The 23,029-nt window shown below is 43.4% G+C and overlaps 1 protein-coding gene across 1 annotated transcript in view; it reads right to left on the minus strand.

Annotated features, from left to right (window-relative positions):
• Nucleotides 1-276: 276 nt before the first annotated feature.
• The window catches only part of LOC136861604 (uncharacterized), an 86,652-nt gene continuing 63,899 nt past the window's right edge, over nt 277-23,029 (minus strand). Inside the window, exons 3-4 of the mRNA XM_068226165.1 lie at nt 6,794-6,947; nt 277-351 (exon numbers count right to left, since the gene is read on the minus strand). Coding sequence (XP_068082266.1) covers nt 277-351; nt 6,794-6,947 — 229 coding nt within the window. The remainder of the gene's footprint in view (nt 352-6,793; nt 6,948-23,029) is intronic.

The following is a 23,029-nucleotide window of genomic DNA, read 5'->3' on the forward strand; positions in this document are numbered from 1 at the left end:
TTAATTTGGTCAGTAGTTTCTCGTGATGTACCATTATAAATTCTTGGATAGGTCAATAGCAATACAGTCCATTCGACCTCCTTAGTCTAATATATCTACAATATCTGCTGGAATCCTACAAGCTGAGCTTCAGTGAAATATCTCTTCCGAAACCCGAACTGACTTCTGTCAAACCAGTTAGTAGTTTTCCAAACATGTCTAATATAGTTAGAAAGAATGCTCTCCCACAGCTTACATGCAATGCATGGCAAACGGACTAGTCTGTAACTATCCGCTTTATAGTTTATCACTCTTAGCGTTGTACACTGGAGCTGCTATACTAACTCTCCATTCATTTGATATACCTCCTTTCTGCAAACAGTAACAAAATAAGTACTTCGTATGATTCTATTTCCCAACCCATTGCCTTTAGTAAACTCCCAGGGATCTTATCAATTTCAGTTACTTTCTAGTCTTCAGACTTTCTATATTATTGTTAATATCAGTGTTATCATAGGTGAATTAGAATACCTCGTTAGTATTTTGTCACCTCCTTTATGCCCGGCTCCATGGATAAATGGTTGCAGTGCTGGCCTTTAGTCACAGGAGTCCCGGGTTCGATTCCCGGCAGGGTCGGGAATTTTAATCATAATTGGTTAATTTCGCTGCCACGGGAACTGTGTGTATGTGCCGTCTTCATCATCATCATTTCACGCAGGTTGCCTACGAGCGTCAAATCGAAAGACCTGCACCTGGCGAGCTGAACATGTCCTCGGCCACTCCCGGCACTAAAAGCCATTCGCCATTTCATTTCACCTCCTTTATCTACACATTATCCTCGTAACCAACAATCTTTACATACTACTGGCTGAATACTCTTCTGTAAATCCTCACATATATACTACCCTTGTGCAATAATGATTCCTGATATGTCCTTCTTGGAACCTGTTTCTGCCTGAAAGTGCCTATATATTTCCCTACAACTTTTACTAAAAATCATATGCCTGCCAATCATGTTTGCTGTCATGTTATCCTTAGCTACTTCTTCGCTGAATTCAATTTCCTAGTAAGCTCTTTCAATTTTTCTTTACTTCCACAAAATTTCCTAACTCTATTTCCGCATCATTATTTTGTGTTATCTGAACGGTATTGTATTACGGATTTCGGATACGCCAAGGTGCCAGATGTTTCCCCACAGGAGTTCTGTTACGAGCCAGTAAATCTACCGACAGTAGCCAGCCTGGCGTATCTGAGCATCTTCAAATACCACCGTACTCTGTTGGGATTGAACCCACCAACCTGAGATCAGAAAGCCATCGTCGTACAGTCTGAGCTACTCAGCGCGGCTATGTAGACGATACTTAAAAATATCTGTTTTCATTTTGATGTTACTAAGGTGTATTAAACGTTCTTAATAAAGAATCTACCAATATTTCTTCTGGGAGATTAATCCTTGATCATTCAGTGCAAATTATCATTCTCTCGAATAATTGGAATACGAGATGAGAGTTGATTACGAGTCATAATGTATGGACGACAATGGTAATGTGATCGCTTCCTTTCACACAAGGGAGACAGACTATTCTAATACTCGCTGTAACAAGTTCGCTTGACGTTCACTCAAATAAAATGTCCTTCTATGTCCAGTGTCCCTTTATTGTCTACAAAACTTCATCCGACGTCATTGGACAGACTGTGGCATGCTCGATATATGATCAAAGGAAATTGTATCTTTGAGGCTTTCAGCGGGATGACAAAGAAATTGTTCATATTTCCATATCAACCTGTCCCAAACATTAAATGTAGCGATCGATGGCCTCCAACCACAAGTTGCTCACGCGTTGGTACAAGTGATCAGTAATTAGTTTCAGTGAGTGTAAAACTCTAAACAGATGACGAAAACAGTGTACTCTGATTAAAGAACAGGGCATAAAATAAACACTAAGAATGTAAGTTTATGATTTATGTTATAAAGTTTGATGCATCCTAGATTCTTCATGTTAAATACGGAACCACAACTGATTTGAAATTCTGAGCAGAATACTTAATAAATGAATGATAAATAAATTGAATGGATATTAACATACCTGTGCTTATTTTCGAAAATATAAAATGAGTCACGATTACTCGTGGAATGAGCGAGCTTGTAAGCTTTACGTGATGGCTGATATCGTGTTCACAGACATGGAACCTCGAAGTTCCTGTAGAATCTAAACCACTCAGAAGTGATTAATTTATTTCAGAAATCCCACATTTATTGGTTGGGATATCAACATCATCTCTCACTCAAAAAGTGAGCGTACAAGAGAGAAAATTGGTAAATGTGGAAAATTAACAGGAATTTCCATCCGCCCAGGTTATGAAAAATAAACTAATTTTTGTCAATGAATATCACTGTAGATAGTGGTTTCATTACTAAACAGGCAACTGATAATAGAAATAATAGAATTCGACCACCCATTTTGTTTTACTGAATTCGGCAATTCTTAATAGACTCAACCAATTTTCACTCTAGGAACTCTTACTCATTTGTATTACGTTCCACCGAAATAGATATTATAGTGACGATGGGAAAGGAAAGGGCTAGGGCATAGATCTGAGCTTGAAGTTGGGAGATGACAAGTTTGAACTCTACCGTCTCAAGCCCATTTCATGACCAGAAAATTCTGGGGTTGTGCCTTAATTAAGGCTACATCCGCTACCTTCGCAACCTTGTGTCATCGCAAACCTTGAATGCGTTAGTCGGGCTTTGATTCATTATCCACAAGTAAGAGATTTAACTGTGCATTATACTAAACAAGCATTTGGCAACTCGACTCACAAGTAACAAAGCCTACTAACAAATAGCTACGGTGCCTTTTTCGGGACAAAATTGAGACTTCTGAGGATATCAAATTCAGCTCGATTTTATATATCGATTGGATACCATCTAAACTTCAGACGAGACAGAGTTGATTCCATCCTACTCCTAAACGTAGCTGAGCTATATTTAAACCCAATACTTGCTTACTTTAGATGTATTACCGTAGTAATATGTTATACAAATGAAGTGTTCAAGCCTGTAATACCGATTAAAATGAATCACACATATGATGTGTGATAAAAAATGTGTACACCATGATGAGATCCTTTCATGTCGTATCTCCAGTTTGTAAAATAGTAAAAATTTTCCTCGTAGTAAAACGCAATGCAGTGGATTTATCTTCTTCAAATTTACAAACGAGAAGTTTCCACATAATAGCGCGTATGTTATTGTATTTACGTAGTGAGTTTGTGCACCTTCACCACATTTATTAAACTCCTGTACCTCGGAGATCGACTGTGAAAGGATATGACGTCTTAACGAGAAGCAAACAGATCGAGAGTTCAAATAACGCTCAAACTTGGTTAATTAAATTAGCAGCTTCAAAACGCAAGCACTTTAAATATCAATCGCAACGTAACGCTGGCAGAGTCCGACCATAGGCAGACATCCGAGCAGAATGTTCAGAATTCTGAGATAGGCCCGAGTCATTCTTCTTTGAAATTTGTATATACGTCTCGATAACTTACTTTTCATCTGTTTTCATTGATATTTCTTACCCCTTCCCACCCCTTCCCCCATTTCCTTCCTTTCTTCCTTCATTATTTATTTCTTTTTCCTTCAACCGTTCCTTATTTTCTCTTACATTAATTTCTTATTTCTCTCGTTCTTTCCTTCTTATTTACCCCTTCTTTTATCTCTTCATTTGTTCGTTCCTTTTTTTCCTTTCTATATCCCATTCTCCTTTCCTTTCGTACTTCATTCCTTCTTATTTTGTTCCTTCGTTCCTTTTCTCCTTCTTGCCATCCTCTCTTTCCTCTTTACTTCCTCTCTTCTACCCACCAATCTTTCTTTTTCCTGATTTCCTACGTTCTTTTCTATTTTCTTTCAGGTATTTCTGCTATTTCGCCACCCATCTTCTTTTTCTGTTCGGTGATCCATTGTTTCTCCCATTCATTTTCTCTTTATATTGCCTTCCTTTCATCCCTTTTCTTTTAAAATGCTGTTCTAACTTGTTTACACCAAGAGAACGGCTGCGTGGTTTGAATAACGCAGATTTCTGCTTGCATTCGGGAGATAGTGGGTTCGAACCCCATTATCGACAGGCCTGGTTTTCCATTATTTCCAATTTTCGCACCAGACAAATGCTGGGGCTGTACCTTAATTAACGCCACGGTTGCTTCCTTCCCACTCCTAGCCATTCCCTACCCCATCGTCACCATAACACCTATCTGTGTCGGTGCGGCGTAAAACATATTGATAATAAACTAACTTCTTTACATCAATCTCACTACTTTACTTCATTCATAAAACTATTACCGGATCAGATAAAAAATACACTTCTTTCCAAATATAACCGTCTAAAGGAACAAATACACAAAGTTGAATGATGGGCATGATGAATCTACCCACGCCCACTCTGGTGGTTTGGGTTTTAATTAAATGGAAACAACAGAAAGTAACAAATTCCGGAGATATCATGAGTTGAGATTTATCACAAGGCGAAGAAAGTCAAGAAAGGAGCAAATTCACCCTTAATCTCAGGTGAGACAAATCTGCTGTCACCACTTCCCGCTAATTCCGGAAGTTAAGACATTGTATCTAGGTAGGGAGCTCCACCCTGGTGTGGACGCGACCCAGGTCAACGTCCGGTCGATATGACAGTACACCTTGCTCATTCATTTAGTTCAACATATTCAAACCAGTTCGTCTGCTCATTAAGGTCAAACTCATGCACGTCGTTCGTTCCATACATATGTGACTCCCTAGTAGATGCAGAGTGGGTCTCGGCCCATAGATGGCCACGGCTGATCCGCTTTGCACTCCGGCTGGCCAACCGAGCAGAGGAGGGGTGGCCACGACTCTACTGTAGCTCTTCGCCCCTGCATTCGGGAAACGGGAGAGGGCTGGACCTCACGGGTGCCCCAACCGTCGGCTATCCTGAGAATGGTCTTCCGTGGTTTCCCATTCTCCTGCACCAAGGCGAATACAGGGACAGTTCCTAGTATAGGCCACGGCTGCCAACCCTCTCCTCTTCTCCGAGCATCTCCTTCACCGTAACAACTCTGCCGGCCTTAGAGACGGCGTCACCGTCTAAGAGGCCCGCCTCCCCCTTCAGGGGAGGAATGAAAACATTTAGTAGTAGGAGGAGGAAGAGGAGGGAAATATGTTAGTAGAATGTGGAGCAATATGACGGAAAACAAGAGAGAAATGTTCACAACTGGGACTTACTCTTGTATAGGCTACAATAGCCCTGGGGTAGATTTCTACTCGCAATTATTGACAAGATATGAAGTCTACCATAACCTGCGATGGCCGTTTCACACCTTAACAGCAACCCGGGGCACATAGAGCCCATTTTTGTGCCCTGGCTTGGGAAGACAGATGACCTGTAGATTTTGGAATGTCACATGGTCAGCGTATGACATCCTTCAATGTATTTCTTGGCTTTCGTAACCGCGTTGCTATCTCTAATATCAGGCATCTCCTCAACTGACCTCACAATTCTGAGAGAACAATGTTCCAGCACGTTTTCCAGAAATAAAAATTATCTAGACTGGCCGGGAATTGAACTCGATTCTCTGAGTAAGTGGCAGGCATGCCACAGCTACACCATGAGACTGACTGAACTTTATTCTCAGTTTTAAAAAGTATTTCTTACTAAATTTGTTCATTGAATGGAAACGAAATGAGAAACCTTGTTTTAAAAATCAGTATTTATGACATGCATATTTTCGGTTATTACAAGTTACTCTAATTGTGTCACTGTCTAGCTTTTTATACTTATGACTAACAGTGTACACAGATTTGTTACTGTATATACAAAATAAATATCTGTTTTAAATATATGTATGTGGCGTCTTGATCGTCTTGTTTCTGGAGGGTTCTAGTCCATAGCCACTCGAGGTTTCCTATGTCGTGACATACGTAGAACATGAAGCGCTAACGGGACTCAATGTCGTCCAACTGTGGTATGCAGGTTAGGCAAGCCATTGCTCCGCAACACTTCTCCATTAATGTTATCCATATAACGGATTTTCAGAGCTGGAAAACGTTGATCTTGCTAATGATACTGGCCGTCATCTTAGAGATATAGCGTTTAGGATTTCAGTGGTTGAGCAGAGACGCTGTTCGCCGTTACGTGAGACGAAACATGCCATTCAGATAGGTTGGAGTTGATGAAACACAGCTGCAGGTTTTCCATTGCGAGCTCGAACTTATGTTTCTGTGTCTCCGAGGAAGGTGTACGTATATTATTTCAATGGATACTGGGTCTGAATGGGCTAAACAGGTAGATTCACACTACTAGAGAGATGGTCGGTGCAAGAAAATGCTGCTGCTATATCTTAATTAAGGTCATCGTCGCTTCCTCCCCAATCCTAACACTTTCCTATCCCATCATCGCAATAAGACCTAATTATCTGTGTCGATGTGACGTAAGCATGTTTATGTCCTAATAGAACTTAAATTCACCTCTAGCAGGCTTGTGACTGATATCGTCGTTAGCTTCTCAGCAAGGTACTGAACCCATGACCTTGACCAAAAGGGTTCAGTACCGAGTTTAAAATACCGATTAGCGTATGTAAGATATTCGACTTAAAAAACAACTACGAGTTTCTCATACCGTGTAAAACAGTACACTTTGTTCTTAAATGCGAAGGGCACTAGAAAAGTTTTGCAATGTGAGTGAACGCTTTAGACTTTTTCAAAATAATTTCCACCACATTCAATACACCTCTCCATACGTCAAAACCAGTCACTGAACCAACTCTGTCACTTTTCTTCGGTTACATTTTCACACTCTTGATCCCGTGCTGCCAGAAGCTGCTCGTCGGATGCAAAACGCCGCCCTCTCAGCTTCATCTTCACTTCTGGGAAGAGTGCGAAGTCACATGGGGCAAGATCAGGACTGTATGGAGGGTGATCAAGCACAGTCAACCCTGATCTGGCAAGAAAATCGATTGTTAAATTAGCACGATGTGCTGGAGCATTGTCGTGATGCAAGAGCCAAGTGTTGAGCCGTGACCTTAGACGGAGCTGCTTGAAAGCCTAAAAGACCTGAGGCAGACAAGTCTCACTGTACCACTTCGCAGTAACTGTCCTTTGTGTTTCTAACACAACCCGAGCCAGGATGCCCCGTTTAGTGAAGAATACTTCAATTTTCCTTTTCTTCACTGACCTTGACTTTCACACAGTCACAGGAGTATCCTCATCTTCATACAGCCACACCTTGTTCTTAAATTTTGTTGGGACATCGTAATAATAAAGCCAAGTTTTGTCACCTGTAACGATGCTATTGACGTTAGGCAAAGTACCATTTTCAAACTGTTTTAGGATTTCTCGGCACAATTTCACTCGATGTGCCCTTTATTCCTCTGAAAGTGAATGGGGCACCCTAAGGGAACAAACCTTTGTAACATGGAGATGGTAGTGTAGAACTGAATAAATAGCTGGTGCAGGGATGTAGAGGGTCTTTTCTACCCGCCGATATGAACACCACCTCTCTTGCTGCAACATTTTCCTCACAGCTTCTATGTTTTCCTCAGTCACTGATTCAGACGGTCGCCCAGAACGAGGATCGTCTTCAACCCCAAAATTTCCCCTCTGGAACTCTTTTTACCAGCGGAAAATTGTTGTCCGATGTGGACAGTCTTTCCCCAGCACAGGAGTCATTTCCTCCAGGCACTGGCCAACAGTTAATCCACGAGCAAAATTGTAGCAGATAATTGCGCGATATTCACCTTTAGACCACATTGACATCTTAACTTGCTTTAAATCCCACTGCATAGTAACAACTGGTGTGAAGGTCGCGCCTTGCTGTCTTTCACCCCTCTTTTCATCCCTCACAATAACAGGGGTGTCCAGCCAACCGTTTTTGCATATTGCAAAACTTTCCTCGTGCCTTTGTATCCTAACACCTAAGTCAATGTAAAATAATCTTGATCTTGATACTACCTATTTCCACTCTACTTCCAGTGCATATTAAATAGTGAATATTTACGACCACGTTATTCATCTCGGTTCTTTGCTGTTCCAGAATTCTGATTCCACATTTCATGATGTTTTCCTTCTCCTCATCTGGTGTTCCTGCGTTGAATATTCGTTGTACATTCCAAGTCCTTATATTGGTTCTCCTCATGTTCATTTTTATCACGCCTCCATACAAAATGAATCCCTTTGCACACTGACTTAGTGAATGTCATGGGATAGTCACCTAATAGCGTGTGGGGCCTCCTCCGGCCCTGCGAACTGCAGTGAGACGGCGTGGAAGTGAGTCGACAAGTCCCTGGTAGTGCTCTGGACGCAGCTGACACCAAATTGTTTGCAGAGCGGCCGCCAATGCTGGTCTGTACGTGGGTGCAGGATCCATGGCACGGAGCCTGCGTTCCAGGACATCCCAGATATGCTCGATAGGGTTCATATCAGGGCTCCTGGGTGGCCATGGTAGTCGTTGGACCTCCGCGACATTTTCCTGGAACCATTCCCGAGTGACATGGGAGCGATGTGGCGGCGCGTTATCGTCCTGAAACACCGCAGAACCGTCTGCGCCCTGGAAGGCCAAAAATGGGTGGAGATGCCCTCCGAGCAGCTCAACATACCGCGTACCATTCAAAGTCTCTTCCCGAACAACTAGGGGGCCCATTCCTTGCCAGGAAAATGCACCCCAGACCATAACAGAGACACCAGCGCCCTGGACCACACCTTCGAGGCAAGCGGGATCCATCGCTTCATGTGGTCTGCACCATACACGGTGCCTCCCATCGGCATGGTGCAGTAGAAATCGTGATTCGTCCGACTATATCACGTTATGCCATTGTTCCAGTGTTTATCCCTGGTGAGTGGCGACAAATGCGCGTCGTTGTGCCCGATGACGTTGGGTTAACAGTGGCACCCGTTTGCGGCGCCGGCTCCCATACTCCATAGAACCCATGTTCCTACGGATTGTCCACTGGGGGACATGTCTAGCACGGCCTGTGTTGAATTGAGCCGTGATTTGTTGCACGGTTGCCCGTCTGTCACTATTGACAATCCGTCTCAGATGTCACCGGTCACGGTCGTCGAGGGTGGCTGGACGGGAGGTCGTTCGTCTGTTGTGGACGGTGACACCCGCATTCAACCATTCACGATACACCCTGCACACGGTTGATCGTGTGAAGCCGAATTCCCGCACCACTTCCAAAATCGCACTTCCCATCCGTCGGGCACCGACCACCATATCCCGTTCGAACGGTGTCAGCTCACGACGACGTTCCATGTTACACCTGTCACATGCACAGGCACTGCTCACAAGGTCTCCTATACAACTGCCGCTTGTGGTGCGCAGACAACACACCTGCGCATCAGTGCTCCGTTATCCCATGACATTTGCTCAGTCAGTGTATATCCTATTGGGAGTTATTCATACGTCCGGAAAATTTTCATTTAAATGATGCACATGGTTCTCTTAGGAAAGGAGGTGATTTTCCGTTGCATTTCACCATGAATAAGAAAGCTTAAATTCAATTACATGGGTAAATTTCGCCTCTTACAGTTAATGTACGAAATGCACGGGGTCAGAGCTAGGGTTAACTAGTTCCTTCTTAATTTAAAAAGAACTCTTTCCTTTATCGTATCGGTCTGTCCTTCGAAGGAAAAATTATTTCCTCTAGGCCCTACCTTATTGGTCTGTCCGCTGTGAGAACTCTTTCTTTTGCAGTATCGGTCTATCATTGGCTGCTCAACACACTGTGGCTGCTACGAAAGTCTTTTTAATATACCCTATTTTCTCTCCCCATTGTCCAGCTCCATGGCTAAATGGTTAGCGTGCTGGCCTTTGGTCACAGGAGTCCCGGGGTCGATTCCTGGCAAGGTCGGGAATTTTAACCATCATTGGTTAATTTCGCTGGCACAGGGGCTGGGTGTACGTGTCGTCTTCATCATCATTTCGTTCTCATCATAACGCGCAGGTCGCCTAAGGGAGTCAAATCAAAAGACCTGCACTTGACGAGCCGAACATGTTCTCGGACACTCCCGGCACTTTAGCCATACGCCATTTCATTTCATGTCTTTCCCCACTGACACTGTTAGATATCGTGGTCTAGGATTTCCAAATATTCATTTATGCAACCTATGACCATTTTGCTCTAATGTTAGCCCAAGTAAATGGAAAAAAACAGAGGTAAATACAAGTCTGACTACAAGGTCACCGTAGCCTCCGTGGCTCAGGCGGCAGCGCGCCGGCCTCTCACCGCTGGGCTCCGTGGTTCAATCCAGTAACACTCTCCAATATCATTTCATTTCATCTGTCAGTCGTTAATCATTACCCCAGAGGACTGCGACAGGCTTCGGCAGCCGGCACAAATCCTATCTTCGCCGCTAGATGGAGGTCCATTCATTCCATTCCTGACCCGGTCGAATGACTGGAAACAGTCCGAACAAGGTCACCAGTTCGGAGGCTGGTGGAGTCCCCAAATAGCACCACCAAAGGTTATGTAGTGATAGGGAAACCACAAAAACCACTGGCGGCAGTTAACTGATGTGTACTGGGCAAGATGAGGAGTGCGATAGTTAGCCATTGCTTTCCTCATTGGGTCAGAAAGTATTGTTGTAGCAGGAATGGCATTACGAATATCAGCTTTCAAAACACCCAGTGGTACGACGTTTGTAGCACGACTTGTGCAGTGAACGACACACGAAGCGTTAAAACGGAGAAATTGCAGAAATTACATTAGAACCCACCTGTCTCCTAGCCCATGAGCTCATTGATAACTACGGGTGTAGTTCGATTTATCCCTAAAATGTAAATAGTCCTCTGGGAAGCTAGCAATTCAGCGTCAGGGATGTCTGGCCTCATGCACTTGAACGACACAAGAACATAGCGCGGTAAGTTAATTGAGTGTTCGCTGATAGCGCCCTCACTGTAACTACATTATCACACTCAATTTGCACAGCTAATTGTCAATAATTATCACGTATGTGCAGTGAGTTACGTGGAGAGTAGGAAATAAATCTGTCTGGGCATTCCTTCACGTATCGAGGAATGTTTGTACGGCCAAGAACACGAGGTTAAATGCTAATTAGTAGCGAGAAGTACAAAGTTCATTGCACACGTTCTTCGACAGCTGAAGAGGGAATTGGAAAATGAGTCCGGATATCAATAGCAGTGAACGAGATTTCTATACGATTTTTCAGGAACAATGAAAATTGAAATGGTATATTTCATCTCGTACTCCACTTCTTAACGTATAAAGCAGTTGTAAGCAAGAGTTTTATAGAAATCTGAACGTTGACGGTAGAGTCGTTGTCCTCAGGTGGGTCACTGATCAGGCATACTCATCTGGAGGATATGGTATCCTATGTGACTTATCTTTGGAGATCTCCGTTGGCAAAGCATTCACGTCTATTATCATCATCTAAATCATCATCATCTGTTTACCCTCCTGGTTCGGATTTTCCCTCGGACTTAGCGAGGGATACCACCTCTACCGCCTCAAAGGCAGTGTCCTGGAGCTTCAGACTCTTGGTCGGGGGATACAACTGGGGAGTATGACCAGTACCTCGCCCAGGCGGCCTCACCTGCTATGCTGAACAGGGGCCTTGTGGAGGGATGGGAAGATTGGGAGGGATAGGCAAGGAAGAGGGAAGGAAGCAGCCGTGGCCTTAAGTTAGGTACCATCCCGGCATTTGCCTGGAGGAGAAGTGGGAAACTACGGAAAACAACTTCCAGGATGGCTGAGGTGGGAATCGAACCCACCTCTACTCAGTTGACCTCCCGAGGCTGAGTGGACCCCGTTCCAGCCCTCGTACCACTTTTCAAATTTCGTGGCAGAGCCGGGAATCGAACCCGGGCCTCCGGGGGTGGCAGCTAATCACGCTAACCACTACACCACAGAGGCGGACATTCACGTCTATTAACGATATCTAAATGTCACAAATGCTCCGGTTTCTTGCTAAATAATCGGTGTACTGGTCTTCGGTTCTGAGAACCCCGGACTTGATTCCCAGCCAGGTCGACATGCTCTATAAATGGAACAAACTGCCAGCTCCCAAGTGTGATTTTCAACGAACTTGCTATCATGCCATATGAAGGTAATCGACAGAGATTCCTTATGGCAACTTCAGAAGCTGCACATTGGATTGAGAACCTTGACATTCAGTTGCAATGAACAAGAGTCCTTGCTTGTTAGCTATTGTTCCTTTGCAGTGTACAGATTAATATATTTACTGTGCATTTATGTATCTTAATTCATTTGAAACATGTCTCCACACTGATTTTAACTTTTATGCAGTGTCATTTCTTTTTTTTTTTTTTTTTTTTTTTTTTTGCTCGATAACTGCAGTCGCTTAAGTGCGGCCAGTATCCAGTATTCGGGAGATAGTGGTTTCTAACCCCACTGTCGGTAGCTCTGAAGATGGTTTTCCTTCCTTGGCTTCCCATTTTCGCACCAGGTAAATGCTGAGGCTGTACCTTAATTAAGGCCACGGCCGCTTCCTTCCCAGTCCTAGACCTTTCCTGTGCCATCGTCGCGATAAGACCTATCTGTGTCGATGCGACGTAAAGCCAATAGCAAAAAAAGTGAGGATGAAATGATGATGAAGACAACACATGCACCCCCGCGCCAGATAAACTAACCAAATCTTATCCATGTACGTCTGTCTAATTTCCTCGCCCTGGAGATGTTCTACCCTTATTCGTCTGCAGGCAGACTTCACTTTCTGTATCCTAGACCTAGAGGTACCTAATTTACCACAAATCAGATAGTCGTCTCTATCATCAAGAATTCCCCGGAATGCCGCACATTCATAAGAGATTTCCTGAAGTCAAAGTCGGTTCTGATGTAGCCTATTATGGGTTTGGTGTACCCACCCTCCCATGTGTCTTCTTCTTCGCTATTTGTTTTACGTCGCACCGGCACAGATAGGTCTTATGGCGACGATGGGATAGGAAAGGCCTAGGAATTGGAAGTAAGCGGCCGTGGCCTTAATTAAGGTACAGCCCCAGCATTTGTCTGGTGTGAAAATGGGAAACCATGGAAAACAATTTTCAGGGCTGCCGACAGTGGGATTCGAACCCACTATCTCCCGGATGCAGGCTCACAGCCGCGCGCCTCTAACCGCATGGCCAACTCGCCCGGTAGTGTCAAATTTATAAGGCAACACGTTTGAATGCTCTTCAACCTTTGGCATACAATTTTTCATCCTGATTTAATATACTGTATGAATTTAATGAAAGTTGTGTGTGCATATTTCTATGCTTGTAACAAGAACATATTTACTAAAATACAGTACATCTGTAATAGCCATACGTTAATTAATTAATTAATTAATTAATTAATTAATTAATTAAATAATCTTAATCCAGATCCTAAACACCGGATATCTTTCAAATCAACCATTTCTACATCAATGTGCCTGTACGTCTCTCATGTATTGACCTCTCTAGCGAAAGTGGTTGACGGACCCATCCAAACAGTGAAGAATTCAGGTTCAAGCCATAAGCTCGATAATATTTTCAGTTCTTTCGTCTCAGAACTCAGAAATATTTTGATTTATTCAAGTTTTTCCTTTACATTTTTGTGTCGAAGTCTTCTTATTATTCTTATTATTCTTAATCTGTTTACCCTCCAGGGTTAGTTTTCCATCGGTCTCAGCGAGGGATCCCACCTCTACCACCTCAAGGGCAGTGTCCTGGAGCATAAAACTTTGGGTCCGGGATACAACTGGGGAGGATGCCCAGTACCTCGCCAAGGCGGCCGCACCTGCTATGCTGAACAGGGGCCTTGTGAGGGATGAGAAGATTGGAAGGGATAGACAAGGAAGAAGGAAAGAAGCCGCCGTGGCCTTAAGTTAGGTACCTTCGCGGCATTTGCCTGGAGGAGAAGTGGGAAACTACGGAAACTCCCCTCTACACAGTTGACCTCACGAGGCTGAGTGGAGCCCGTACCAGCTCTCGTACCAGTTTTCAAATTTCGTGGCAGAGGCGGGAATCGAACTCGGATCTCCGGGGGTGACAGCTAATCACACTAACCACTACACCACAGAGGCGGACCTGTGTCAAAGTCACTGCTTTATTTTATTCGATTCTACGTTTAGCTAAATCTGCGTATGACCTTGAAGAAACAGGTCTGAGATCACCGTTCAATAATCAAAACATAGGAGCAGTCCACTACTACTTTGGACGTTAAGCAATTCTCTTTTATAACAATCTTCCTCTGTGAATCTGTGGTGAAGTGCTGTAGCCCCACGGATCCCAAGTTCGCGAGTTCAAATCTAGCATAAGTAGTCGGATTACCGAAGGGTGGAACAAATCAATTCAGCCTTCTATATCGCATGATGTCGGCAAGAACGTTTCGGTTCCTCTGCAATTTGTAACAATGAAACGGATGTTCGAAACTGACGTGCAGGCAGACTAAAAGGCGTAGAATCAAACGGTTATTATTATGTCGGACTCCGCAGCGTAACGGGGCCCGGGTTCGATTCCCGTACTGCCAGAAATTTAAGAATGGCAGGAATGCTGGTATGTGGTCGAAATGGTACATGCAGCTCACCTCCATTGGGGGTGTGCCTGAAAAGAGCTGCACCACCTCAGGATGAGGACAAGAGTTTACTTTTTACTTTATTACTATTATTATTTATTTTTTTATTTTATTTATTATTATTTTTTATTTTATTTTCTTGCTAGTTGCTTTACGTCGCACCTTCACAGATACGTCATATAGCGACGATGGGACAAAGAAAGCCTAGGAATGGGAAGAAACGGCCGTGGCCTTAATTAAGGTACAGCCTCAGCATTTGCTTGGTGTGAAAAGGGCTAAATCGAAACACAGTGCTAGGAGGGGACTTAAACTCGAAACACGCCACCTGGGGATGCCTGAAACCAAACCCAGCAGGCACAAGGCTGTATGACCACATGCTATCCCAGGACTATGTGGTAGCGGCCCCCAGTGAGCCCACGTTCCTAGCACCGAACGATCACGTATCCGACATACTTGACATAGCCCTATTGCGACATATTCCTCAAAGGCATAGCATTAAGGTAGTGAACGACCTGGGGTCGAGGCACCAACCAGTGATATTTACACTAGATGCGAACCCAGAGGAATATGAGAAAAACCCCAGACGCCGGCTCAACTATAAAGCAGCCAACTGGGGTAAATTCGAACGCAAGCTAGACACACTCCTACAGGGAAGCGAAGGCATGCAAATAGACAGCACAGCCCAAATTGACGAAGCAGTCAAAACCCTCGTAGAAGCAATTCAAACAGCCACAACTGCGAGCATACCGCTAAGCAAACACAGAGAAACACCTCTTTTCGAGATTCCAGCGCACATAAAAGAATTAATACGCAGGCGCAACAGCCACAGGCGTAACTGGGCTCGACATCACAGAGACGAAGACCGCGAGATGAAAAACGAACTAAACACGGAAATACAAAAGCAACTACTCGAATACAGGTCGGAAAAGTGGAACAACCACCTCAAACTTTTCGACACCAACACCAGGCCAGTGTGGAACTTAGCGAGACACTTCACGCGTGAACCACACAACATCCCTACCATCAAGGGACCTAACGGCCCGGTATACGAGAACCGTGACAAAGCCGAAATCATAGCGGACTCCATAGAGGCGGCTTTCACCCCAAACGAAATACCATCTGACCCAGCCTTCATCAGGCAAACTGAGGCAAAGGTAGCAGAATTCCTTGAAAACGCACCTAAGCCGGAGGTTAAGAGGACAAATATACACGAAATTAAGTGGATTATAGGTCATCTTAACTCCAAGAAGGCGCCAGGCCCAGACGAGATCCAGAACATAATAATTAAGAAATTAACTCACAAAGCCCTAACACTACTTACCAGCATCTTCAATGCAATGTTCAGACTCCAATACTACCCTGAACAATGGAAAAGGGCTAGGATCCTCGTATTTGGGAAACCAGGCAAAGACAAGTCAGACACCAACAACTACAGACCCATCAGCCTTCTGGACGCCCTCAGTAAAGTATTCGAGAAAATACTACTGAAAAGGTTAATAGGGCATATCAAGGAAAAAGGCATAATTCGCAACGAGCAGTTTGGCTTTAGGAACGCACATTCTGCCCCACAACTGCTCACTCGATTCATAGAACAAGCCACCATAGGTCTCAACAAACGAAGAGACACAGGAACGGTTTTCCTTGATATCCAGAAAGCATTTGACAAAGTCTGGCACGAAGGCCTACTAGCGAAACTAATAGACCACGAATTCCACCCAGGCTATATAAGACTTATTAAATCTTATCTGGAGGGCCGAGAGTTCAAAGTAGACGTACATAACACGCTGTCAAGTACTCGCAGGATTAGAGCGGGCGTAGCCCAAGGGTCCCTTATCGGCCCAATCCTCTTTGTCCTGTATACAAACGACATGCCTACGACAGAACTCACTACCACACACCTCTACGCTGATGACACCGCTATCTCAGTAGAACATCCACAGCTAGCGTGCGCTCGAAAGAGGCTCCAAGTAGCACTAAGAACTCTCGAGCCTTGGCTAACGAAATGGCGCATCAAGGTCAATGTTGACAAGTGCCAAGCAGTGCTGTTCACTAAGAAGAACAGACTCACACGCAAACCAGTCAACATAAAAGCGCTAAAGCTTTTCAACGAAGATATAGTGTGGCATGACAAAGTCAAATACCTAGGAGTAGTCCTAGACAGAAAGCTCACCATGCTACACCACATCAATGATATTCAAAGAAAAGCACACATACGACTTAACCAGCTATATCCTATACTGAACAAAAAGTCCAGTATTAAAACGGAAGTAGCCATAAACATGTATAAGGCCTTAATCAGACCAATAATCATGTACGCAGCCCCAGCGTGGGGGTTCACTGCAATGACGAACCTGGATAAGCTGGAATTAATACAAAATAAATGCCTACGAGCAGCGACCAGACTCCCTTTCGACACGCCAATACGCCAACTACGCAGTATAGCGAAAGTCAGCTCAATAAGGCACCAAATACGTAAACAGACACTAAACATGTACAGAAAGTCATGGAGTAATAAGATCAACCCGTTAATAAGCGGGATCGGACGCTACGACGTTGATCTGTACAAAAAGTATCCTACACCGAAGCACATTCTGTTCAGCCACAGGGTTGGGTGGGCGAGGGGCCGATAGCCAACCCACTCCCGCCAAGCTGACACCTATATACCACATACACCCACACACTGCAGACACCTATGTAAATATGTAAATATGTTTCAGCTGTCCTAGACCCAGGGACCAGGCGAGGAAGATTGACAAAAAGTACAACCTAAGAAGACGACGGCAACGCAGCCAGATGGCCAAGGACGTATCAATCCACCCCCGCCCCCCTACAGAGACATGGGAGCGGAACACCAGCCCGCGCCCAAATAAACGAACTCTAATATCTATCTGTCTAATAAGTTATCTCTTTCCTATCTAGGTTGAACGCTGGACATGAGAGCAGGCAAACAGCCGACACTCCAATGAGAACTTGTATATACATATGTTATTAATAATCTTAGTTTTAGATCTGCAGTGACAAGTGTGTTCAAACAACACCGCATAGAGGGACATCGACAGGAGGAAGAAGATAGCCCCTTGCATGCAAGGCTTGGCTCTAATTCCCCCCTCTCCAAAAGGAGACTTGGCACCAGGGACTGCTGGCTGCTGGACAATGGGACGAACCTGTGGCCCAAAGCCCAGACGCTAGCAGACCCGAGCCGACCCGGCAGTGACAAGAAGGACTGATCCCCATAATAACAAAAATTGCAAGAAAATGGTTATGAATGCATGACACCTATTCCTAACTAACACAACCTCTGGACTTTATCCAGCCCACATCCTTGCATGTGCTATCACAAGATGTCAGGTTTTACTTGTAGGCTCTTTCTTCTTTCTGCCTATGTGGTTTTTCCCTGACCCTTCAATACCATACCTTAACACTATCCAACCAATACAAACTTTGCCGTGGTAGCGAGTCTGACTCGGAAACCGGCAGATACTCCTTGTATCACCTCCCACTCCTCCCTGCTATCTCTTTCTTCTTCTTAGAAATAATAGCATGTCGGAGGCCATGTAGATTGAGTCGATGGTCACGCGGGGGGAGCGGGCTTCGGGGGCCCCCCCGAAGAAAAAAAAATTGGTGTGAAAATGGGAAACCACGGAAAACCACCTTCAGGGCTGCCGACAGTGGGGTTCTAACCCATTATCTCCCGGATGCGAGCTCACACCTGTGCGCTCCTAACAGCACGGCCAACTCGCCCGATTATACAAAGTTTGAGCGTCGACATTTTCCAGGAGTGAGCGTTGAAATAACCAGATGTGTACCGCACATGAGATTTAGCCGAAAATTGCAGTGAACAATCTGTCAGCACTGTCCCCAGTATTAATAAGAGTCAATCTCAGCGCATTCGGCTACTTTACTCTTACGTTTCAGTAATGGCGCACGAAGTGTTGAGATGGATCCCTAGCAATGTTTCAGATCTAACTTCGAACTTTGCCAGAAGTCAAGTTACTAATTACAAGTAATACAGTTCAGCACAATTCCATCCGCCTAAAGAGGCAGAACTTGTGAAGTTAGAACAATAAATTGTGGAAGTTATGCTGCTAGTAATGATATACAATATCTAATGCAGATAAAAATCTAAACAGGTTCATTATAACTTTGTATATCATAAGCAACTGACTTCATGGTTAAAACATGACTTCACATCGCTAGCACAGTGATTCTTTCCTAAATAACGACCACCTTGATGACTCTATCGCCTGTACGGTCGGGTCGATTATTGAAATTAATTATCGACTCCCGTCGAGCGGACGCGACCAGAGGAAAGGAGCAGATCGGCTTTCTACATTAGCACCGCGTAGTGTACTGTTGGTCCCTTGGAGTCAACTGACATGATGAATGCACATATTAAAAAAAAAAAAAAATTGATTATGCAGTGCTCCAACAACCGCATTTTTGTACTTATTATCGAGACTGTTAGTTAGTTAGTTAGTTAGTTAGTTAGTTAGTTAGTTAGTTAGTTAGTTAGTTAGTTAGTTAGTTAGTTAGTTAGTTAGTTAGTTAGTTGCTCTGGTTTACGTCGCACCGACACAGGTAAATTCTACGGCGGTGATGGGACAGAACTGGGAAGGAAGCGACTGTGGTGTTAATTATTAATGTACAGTCTAGTGTGAAAATGGTAAACCATGGAAAACCATTTTCATGGCTACCGAAAGTGGAGTTCGACCACATCATCTTCCGAATGCCAGCTCGCAGCTACGAGATCAAAAACCCGTAACCAACTCGCTCAATTTATTTTATTATTATTATTGTTGTTAATAGTATATGGCTTATTATAGTGCCGGGAGTGTCCAAGGACATGTTAGGCTCGCCAGGTGCAAGTCTTTTGATGTGACGCCCGTAGACAACCAGAGCGTAGTCAGCGGGAGGGTGTCAGCGTCTCTATTCCACGAACACGGTTCTGAACTCGGCAGAGAGAGTCGGATTTTGAAAGAATTCATACCATGTCGTATGATATCGGCATGTAAAAGATCTCTGGTGGAGCATTTGGTATTTGTCCGATAAAATCAATTAAACCTCAGTCATATGCCACCTTACCGTTTCTCTGCCATTTGGTATCGTAAAATGAAACGTCAAAATTGACACGAAGACAGCATATATGACGTTAAATCAAAATATCTGCACTCGGTAGCTGTTTATGAGATAAATATTACAGTTGTTTAATATCGCCATCATTTGTATCAGACCCGCAAGGTAAAGATTGTTTAGGGTGTCTATTTCCTAGCCGAAGTCTCTGGAGTCGATTCCTGGGACGTCCACTTTTTAAATCATTGTCAGATCGTTAGTAGAGATAGACGGCTGGATTTCTGAGCCCAAGGTAGTGGGTTTCATCTGAGATCAGTCCACTGTCAATCAATCAATCAATCAATCAATCAATCAATCAATCAATCAATCAATCAATCAATCAATCAATCAATCAATCAATCAATCAATCAATCAATCAATCAATCAATCAATCAATCAATCAATCAATCAATCAATCACCACTGATCTGCATTTAGGGCAGTCGCCCGGGTGTCCGGTTCCCCATTTGTTATTTACCTAGTCTTTTCTTAAATAATTGTAATTTGGAAATGTATTGAACATCTCCTTTGGTAAATTATTCCAATCCCTAACTCCTCTTCCTGTGAAAGATCGTTTGTAATATTTAGCGCTTTCATTTTTTAGCGCTTTTTTTTTTTTCAATTTGCTTTAGATCGTACTGACACAGATAGCTCTTATGGCGACGATGGAACAGGAAGTGGCTAGGAGTGTGAAGGAAGCGACCGTGGCCTTAATTAAGGTGCAGCCCCAGCATTTGCCTGGTGTGAAAAATGGGAAACCACGGAAAACCACCTTCAGGGCTGTCGACAGTGGGGTTCGAACCCACTATCTCCCGAATACTGGTTTAGCACTTTCACGGGTTAGGCGGTCATGAAGTACTGGTGAGCACTTTGTCCGACCTGAATGCTACATTTTTCTTTAATAATTTAAAAACATACGACGACGAATGTTTATGTTTAAAGACACTGCACCGAGCTCGATAGCTGCAGTCGCTTAAGTGTGGCGAGCATCCAGTATTCGGGACATAGTAGGTTCGAACCCCACTGTCGACAGCCCTGAAAATGGTTTTCCATGGTTTCCCATTTTAACACCAGGCAAATGATGGGGCTGTACCTTAATTAAGGCCACGGCCGCTTCCTTCCCACTCCTAGCCCTTTCCTGTCTCATCGTCGCCAAAAGACCTATCTGTGTTGGTGTGACGTAAAGCAACTAGCCAAAAAATAAAGACACTGCAAATCTACATTCCAAGAGCTTCACGATGTCAATCGGTTCATCAGTTCTGTCAAACTCGCGGTCACAAACATCAGTCTAGTGTTTTAAATACATGTGTAATAATTAAGGCGGTAACGTTGCTTGTGTCTGCAGCATTCCTGGGTAGTATCTAAATATTTTTTGGTTAATTTCGTGTAGTTCCTGCTAGCCTGCTTATAAGGCAGACCCACTGATGAGGGTGGGCAGCATTTTCTATTTGTAGGAAATAGCGTGTCTTTGTGGTAGAGAATAGTATCATGTGTGGTGTATGAGTTGCAAGAATGTTGGGAGACGGCATAAACGTCAAGCCCCCGAGCGAATCATTTTAAGATCCTTGAACCCAGCTATGAATCAAACCCAGAGCTCCAAGAATCGAAGGCCAAGAGACGCTGATCACTGGACGGTAAATCTGATAAATTCCAATCCTATTAAGGCTGTATTCAGATATCAGAAAATTAATGGAATAAATCCAAAATCTCTCTTTAGAAAACAACACCACCACCACCACCAACAACAAATAACACCATATTAATAATCATATGGCCACAGGTACCAGACTTTCCAAAATTGTGACAATGTGATTGTACTACAATCTAGCAGTGAAGGCAGAGCTCTTCAGGATGGTTCCTGTGGCTGAGTACATTTCATCAGGTGACATTATGTACACCACAAGAGGTCTTTCTCATGTTGAAAATGTCATGGAATGCCAAGATTTTTGCTCGTCCTTCAAAAATCTGTTACCTCAATCAGGATAAAATCTGCAAGCTCAGGATCATGAGGTGGATGCTCAACCACAGATACACGGAGGTAGGTAATATATCAAATGAACTCAGGGTAGGCACTGCTATTAGACGACAGTGCATATTTGCCATTGGAGACATTCTGAGCTAACACCGGTATTTGAAGGTGCTCAATACTCCAGCTTCGTGTCCATAGATTTGCATTCTTTCTTAGATTTATCCATCACTGGCTGGATATTTCCGTAATATAGCCTATGCATAATATAAAACTGTAAATAATGTAACTTAGATAACATTATGATATTCATAGTTTCATAAACTGTTAAATCCTTTACAAGCCCATAGTGAGATATAAATCTATAACTTACCAGAGACAAAAAAGAAGAATTACTAACTTACCTTCCTCGCCTGGACGTACATTTAAGCGAAATGCTTTGTCAAAAATGTATTTGCACCGTCAATAGTTATCTGTATATTATTCACCACTATCTGTATCCATTTCGTATTTTCTATGTTCCTAGCTAGCTATGTGCAGTGATAGAATTAACGCACAAACCTCTCTGCTTTTAGCGTTTCGTAATGCAGTGCGCTCGACGGGCTAACTCAGCGAATTCCTCTATACCATGATTAATACTGTAAATGTTCAATTCCATTTAATTATCAACTAATTCCAAAACAACGGATGGTAGGATAGGATAATTGGAAGAATCAATACATCAATAGAGCTTGGTCAGCGAAAAGTTCTGTTCATGAATGAAAATAATGAAGTTGATAAAATTAATTAATTGATCCAATGTGATGCACATCTCAAATGTCATATTGTCTGAACGAGGAAAGAATTAATATTTTAAATATAAATGTTGTTAGTGGTAATATACTGCTAATAAAGGTAATAAGTAATCAGTTCTTATTCAATTAAAATGTTTGATCTATACGCAGTGAGCTGATCAGCAGAGCCGTGTGTGATAAGTACCGTGGATGGAAACAATGGGTCGAACTCAGGTCACAACTACATTCGCAAACCCAATACCGTCAAAGTAGGAAGAGAACGAAGGGATGTCAGGGTAGGAAACAAATCAAAGAAGCTGAAACAAGTATGTAGAAGCAATTCCAGACTTATAGACATGATATAGGCTTTTGAGCTTGTGCCGTGTGAAGAAAATAAGGTGAAATTCTTTACGTTTCACAGAGAAATGTGCTCTGCGTCATCAGAAGAAAATCTCGACTGTCCTCGAGAAAGGCTTCTTTAAATGATCTTTTGAATTCAGACGTTATAATAGAAGTGAAAATTGTACGTTCATTCGTCACCAGATGGCGCCCTGGACGCGGTACAGCGTTAGCGTTCGAAACGGGAGCTGACGGAAGCATCAAAATCAGTCTAAGAGAGTCACATTATTTTCTTGACACAGCATAAGCGCAAAAGCCTACATCAT

This window comes from Anabrus simplex, chromosome 1, assembly GCF_040414725.1.
Source record: "Anabrus simplex isolate iqAnaSimp1 chromosome 1, ASM4041472v1, whole genome shotgun sequence".
Taxonomy (NCBI): domain Eukaryota; kingdom Metazoa; phylum Arthropoda; class Insecta; order Orthoptera; family Tettigoniidae; genus Anabrus; species Anabrus simplex.